The 5385-nt window shown below is 42.0% G+C and overlaps 1 protein-coding gene across 2 annotated transcripts; it reads right to left on the bottom strand.

Annotated features, from left to right (window-relative positions):
• Positions 1 to 3310: 3310 nt before the first annotated feature.
• RETNLB (resistin like beta) lies at positions 3311 to 5071 on the bottom strand. Of its 2 annotated transcripts, none has more exons than XM_059686008.1 (4): positions 5041 to 5071; positions 4729 to 4880; positions 4158 to 4235; positions 3311 to 3575 (listed from the first exon to the last, which is right to left on the bottom strand). In XM_059686008.1, the coding sequence occupies exons 2-4, from the start codon at positions 4853 to 4855 to the stop codon at positions 3448 to 3450; spliced, it is 333 nt and encodes a 110-aa protein (XP_059541991.1). In that variant the 5' UTR covers positions 4856 to 4880; positions 5041 to 5071; the 3' UTR covers positions 3311 to 3447. The 2 variants fall into 2 exon arrangements, with proteins under 2 accessions (XP_059541991.1, XP_059541992.1); XM_059686009.1 differs by having other exon boundaries at positions 4735 to 4880.
• Positions 5072 to 5385: the final 314 nt, after the last annotated feature.

Raw genomic sequence — 5385 nt, 5'->3', positions numbered from 1 at the left:
TAGAGAAGGGCAATGAGAAGATGAGAAGACTTCATCCTGTGAGGGATAGCAACCTGTGATAAAAGAAAATATGGACAGAAGATGAAAAACAACTCCTGGGTCCATAGTGGAGAGGAGGGAAAGGGGAAAGTAGAAATAAGTGCTCTTGGGAGCAGGGGAAGGGAAGCAGCAGGGCCAAGGCGGCTTGGGTCTCTGCAGCACTCTCAAGAAGCAGGGTGCCAGGGAAGAGAGCTATGCACCACACTCACCCAGCCAGGGTTGGGAAAGGGCTTCTGAGATTGGGAGGGCAGGGATGTTTTAGGCTCTGGTGTTCTATCAAGCACACTGGCAGTGCTTGAGGTCTAAGGTAGCTGGTGAGGGTAAAACCTTCAGAAAGAGCCTAAAACAATATCTGGTGTGTGTCTGGAGAGATACCAGCTGCCTTTGCTCTGGTTCTCTGCCTTAGGGAAGTCTTTCCGCCTTTCTCCATTTCCCCTCTCCTCTCTCTTGGCAGCCCCACAAGCTGGCAGCCACCCTGCCAGGAATTGCCAAGTTTGGTGACATCTCCCATTACAGACCCTTTGTTCATTCCTTCAGCAGGAAGAGGTAGAAAAGGTGTGGTCTAAGAGCCCTAGTTGTCATCTGCTCAGATACCACTACATTGCCCTTGACTAATTCTGCCCAAGGGAAAGTAACAAAAATCCCTATTGCTAAAGGATTAAAATTAGAATAGAAGCTCAATAAAGGCACTAATCCTTGTACATTTTAGCTTCTACTATATCCCAAAGCCTGTCACCCAGCAGAACTCAATAAATATTTGTAAAATGAATGAGTACAAATATTTATTAGTGGCTTATGAAGAAATGAGGTTCAATGACTCCAGACTTCGTTCAGTGGCTGAGTAATGTTATTATAGCTTCAGACTTTCCCCCCTTTTCCTACTTCACAATCTTTATAATTTTTCCTCAAAAGCCACAAAATGATTAACTAACTCCACTGTGACAACTCCAGGCTCACATCCTCATACCAACATTCAAAGCAACAAGGGTTATGGATAATTTTGAAACTCTGGTTTTTATTCAGAAACAAACTCTCTCAGGAGGTCCAGAGTTTTTCTCTGTCTTCTTGGCCTGATTTTGGTCCCATGCCACAACTCCACCCCATACAAAGGTGTCTAGGACAGAGAATATATGGCCAAGAGGAGCAAGAGCTTGATTATTGGCTTAAACAGTAATTTAGCATTCAGGACTGGGCACAAGACCACCCTAATCTAATATCAGGTATTGTTAACACAGACAAAGCAAAAATTGGCCACTGATTGGACAATGATCTATTTCAGCCAGAGCAACAAAATCTGACTTCTGTGTCTACAGTTGCCAACCTCTCTAGCCTCCGTCATCTCTCTTTGGATTTCTTTCAAAGAGGTACCCTCTCATGTACAGCTATTTCTCCTATAAGCACCTCGAGAATGGAGCCTAGGGACCAGTTAAAACAATGTCTGTCCTTCAGTGACCAGGGTTGAGCTAAAGGAAAAAGAATAGAAAGCAGGAGAGAAAGTGGACTCAGACTTGAAGTTGAACTTAGTAGTAGACTCATTCATCATTCATTACAGCACCTCCATGTGCCAGGCACTATTTTAGTATTCAATGACAAGCAAATTAAATAAGGTCTCATTTTTCATGGATCACATGTCCCAAGGAGGAATTGACAGATAAATACATATTATGATATCAGGACTGAGAAGCATTTTAAAAAGGTGGGAGGGCAAGAGATAAAGCATGATGAGAAGGTTTCTCTGAAAAATACTGAGGCTTGACCTTGTATGTGGAGAACCATGTAACTATGTGGGGAACACAGAGTGGAAAGGCCCTGAGGTAGGAGGGTGGTTATAACTTACAGAAACACAAAGAACACAGGTGTGGGCAGGACAAAGTGAGCAAAGATCAGAAATGAGGTCAGAGATATAACCAGTGGCTACATGTAGGGTTTTCTTGGTCATGATAAATACTTGGGATTTTATTCTTTGTGTAATGAGAAGTCATTAGAAGTGTACTTTGGACATGAAAGTTACATAATTTGCTTTATATTTTTTAAAACTCACTCTAGCTGCCATAAATAGGAGTACATTTTAATTATTGCAATGACTAATAATATACAATTGAACAAAACATAAGAAAATTTGAGAAGTAATTGATAAACATAAATGGCATCTTTTGTAAACGTATTTCTTAAATGAGAGAGATGAGGCTACTTTTCCCCAAGTATTTTACATACCCATGAATAAATAATCCTAGAGAGAAATAAAGTTTGTATTCTTATTTTCTTCCCTCATAATTATAAGCTTTGAGACTACTTCATAATTAAGTATGTAGGAAGAAGAAATTTTATTATAGTATTGTTGTTCAATTTGTTTGACTTCCTTTTGAATTATTAGTTAAAAATCACACAGCAACTTACTATTAAAAGTTATTTTTTGGTGGCCTATCCACTGATAACTGGATCGTGTCCTCCTCCAGTATTGAGTAAAAACCTAGAAGCTTCCTAACTTGTAAAAGACTTGTCATCCAGTCACTGAATCACTCAACATTGGCACCCTATTTTGAATCATTTTTTGACATTCAACAGATTTTTATAACGCAGGGCAATGAATCATGGAAGGTTTGGTGGCAGGTAAGCGCTTGTTTTCATTTTGTTATGGGGGAGAAACACAATGGCAAATTATCACCTTGATTAAAGGAGATCTTGGCACAAAATTTAGGAAACAGTACATATACAAATAAAAAATCTAGAAATTGATTATTGTAAAACTGCCTTTATCAGCCTTCAACTTGGAAAGTCAGCCAGCACCTAGTTTGGAGCCCACCATGTTAGCTGGAGAGGTCCACAAGGGAACATGTATTATTTTCTTTCTTTTTACCTCTACTACCAAGCCAAATGCCTGGCACAAAGTCATTATCCTTTTGTTAAATAATAAAAGAACTGGAGTATCCATCTCAGCTTTCCCCGTTTTCCTCATATTTTTCCTAATTCTTGCTAAGATGGAGTAATTGGGATGCTAGAAACATTTTCTGGCTAAAGGAGTCCAAAGCCAGAAGTGGTAACATCAAAATATATATGATGAATTTCAGAGGGAAGGTGAGGATGGGTGGGGAGAGATTAACTGGGGAATTTATATGCATATATGCATTGTTCATGGACACAGACAATAATGTGCTGAAGGCCTGGGAGGGGTGGTGCAGGGTGGAGGGGGTCAGTGGGGAAAAAAACACAAAGGGAACATCTGCAATACTTTCAACAATAAAGATAAATTTAAATATATATGCATACACAGTTAGATGCAAAAATTGCCTTTATTACCTAAGAAGCAGGGTTATAACAAATGAAAGGGACACTTTGAGTCATGTTTCCTGTGTGGGGTCCTGGTTTTATTGCAGTCATGGTCACACAATGGGGTTTTCATCCTCCTTCTCAGACCAGTTGGCAGCAGCGGGCAGTGGTCCAGTCTACTATGCTGCACTGGCAGTGACAGGTGGTTTCCCTTCGAATATCCCAGGAACCACAGCCATAACCACAAGCACAGCCGGTGACAAAAGTCCCTGCATGGGCACATGAGACATGGAGGTCAGAGCCCTGAGATTTTGAGAGGCTAGAGGTGTCCTAAGCCAGAGTGGTAACATCAAAAATATATATGACGAATTTCAGAGGGAAGGCGGGCGTGGGTGGAATAGATCTAGGTTTTGTGGGTTCTAAAGTTAATTCAATTGTGAAAGTCTTCTTTAATAAAATAACACATTTAGGTATATGGCCATGGAGGAGATCTGTGAAAGTGAGGGGCCTAGGCACTTCTGTTCCCTCACATTCATGATAAATTCACCTCTGTGCTGGTGCCTCTAACCACTGAAACAGGGCAATAGATTGAAAAAGAGAAATAATTGGCAGGGGACTTGGTAGGTGATAGGACTATAACAGGACAATTAAGAGGAAGGGCTCATATATCAGGTCATGAAAGAAAGGTGGGGAGGGAAGAGGCAGAAACCCAAGATTCTTCAGTAGCTTCCTTAAGGGAAATGAGAATGGGTAAGTGATCTCTGGGAGCCAGGAGTCATTACTCAGCTGTGGATGGACAGGGGAGATCACAGGGCATCTTACCCACCATCCCTCCTTATGGAATTACTCACCTGAAGGGCAGGAGGACAGTTTGCCAGAGTTGGTGACACTGGTACATGAGATCCTTGTTGGAGGTTGTGGATTGCACTCTGAGTAGGAGAGAAGAAGGGGTATTGCCCATGATCTGTTTCCCATAATGCCCTCCTTAATCTCCTTCTTCCTCACATATGTCCCTGTGTCCATGAATAGGTGACTAACTAGTTTTAATGTTTAGTTTTCTAATTTTTCAAATGAAAGTAATAGTTGTACTAACCTCAGAAAGTGAAAATTAACTGAAGTAATCTGTGTAAAGCTTTTCATCATACCTCATTCATAATGAGTGTTCATAAATTATTACTCTCCTCCTCCTCCTCCCCCTCATCATCATCACCATCAATCTCATTGTATCAAGGAAACCTGAACTTTTAGCCAGGAGCCCAAAAGGAGACGGGGGAGTGGGAAAGCCCTGGGCAGGAATCTTGGGCTTGAGTGGAGTGATTAGAGACTGAGTTTCAGGGATGGGACAGCAGAGAAGCTAGGGTTTAGGAGCAGGAGGCATGATCAGGGGTTATTGTTCCGCTTCCTCCAATTCTAGTCAATTACCCAAACCTTGGAGAGCATCCTTTATCTTTTCATCCACGATGGCGTCTAAGGACTGCTGAGTCCTCCCTGCGCTCATCAGCAGGAGAAGGAGGATGGGCATGAGAAGGCTGCAAGGGGTAGGCTTCATTTTGTGGAAAGGCAGTATCCTGGAGCTGGGAGGAAAGATTGGAAAAACGCTGAGATCTCTGAGCCTGTGTGCTGGGAAGGAAGGGAGAAGAGAACGTGGAGAAATGGCAGTGTCCAGATGGAGTTTGGATCTCTCTAAGTAGTTTGGAGAAGGAGGGAAGGTGGCTGCAGAGAGGATTCACTCACCAAAAAGCTCAGAAAAGGTCTGCAAAGGTCTGCAAAACATCCTTCAGGCAAGGATGTTTTATAGCCTGGGTACCGCTTAACACACAAGCATGTACACACATGCAAACACATTCTGTAGTACATTTTCAGAGACGCTGCCAATTGGGGAGTGCACACAACAGTGATGATCTTCAGTTTGTCCTTGGTAAACACTGGCTGTCTTTGTTCTGCTTCTCTAGTGTCAAGGGGAATTATCTGGCTTTCCTGTTCTTCCCTCTCTTTTCTTCTTGGCAATCTGATAAGGCTGGCACAGGAATTTCTGTTGACTGCCCTGGATTACAGGCCATTTGTTTTGTTTGTTTTTTT

The sequence above is a fragment of the Myotis daubentonii genome, chromosome 3 (assembly GCF_963259705.1).
Source record: "Myotis daubentonii chromosome 3, mMyoDau2.1, whole genome shotgun sequence".
NCBI lineage: Eukaryota > Metazoa > Chordata > Mammalia > Chiroptera > Vespertilionidae > Myotis > Myotis daubentonii.
This window is presented reverse-complemented; position numbering and strand designations above follow the sequence as displayed.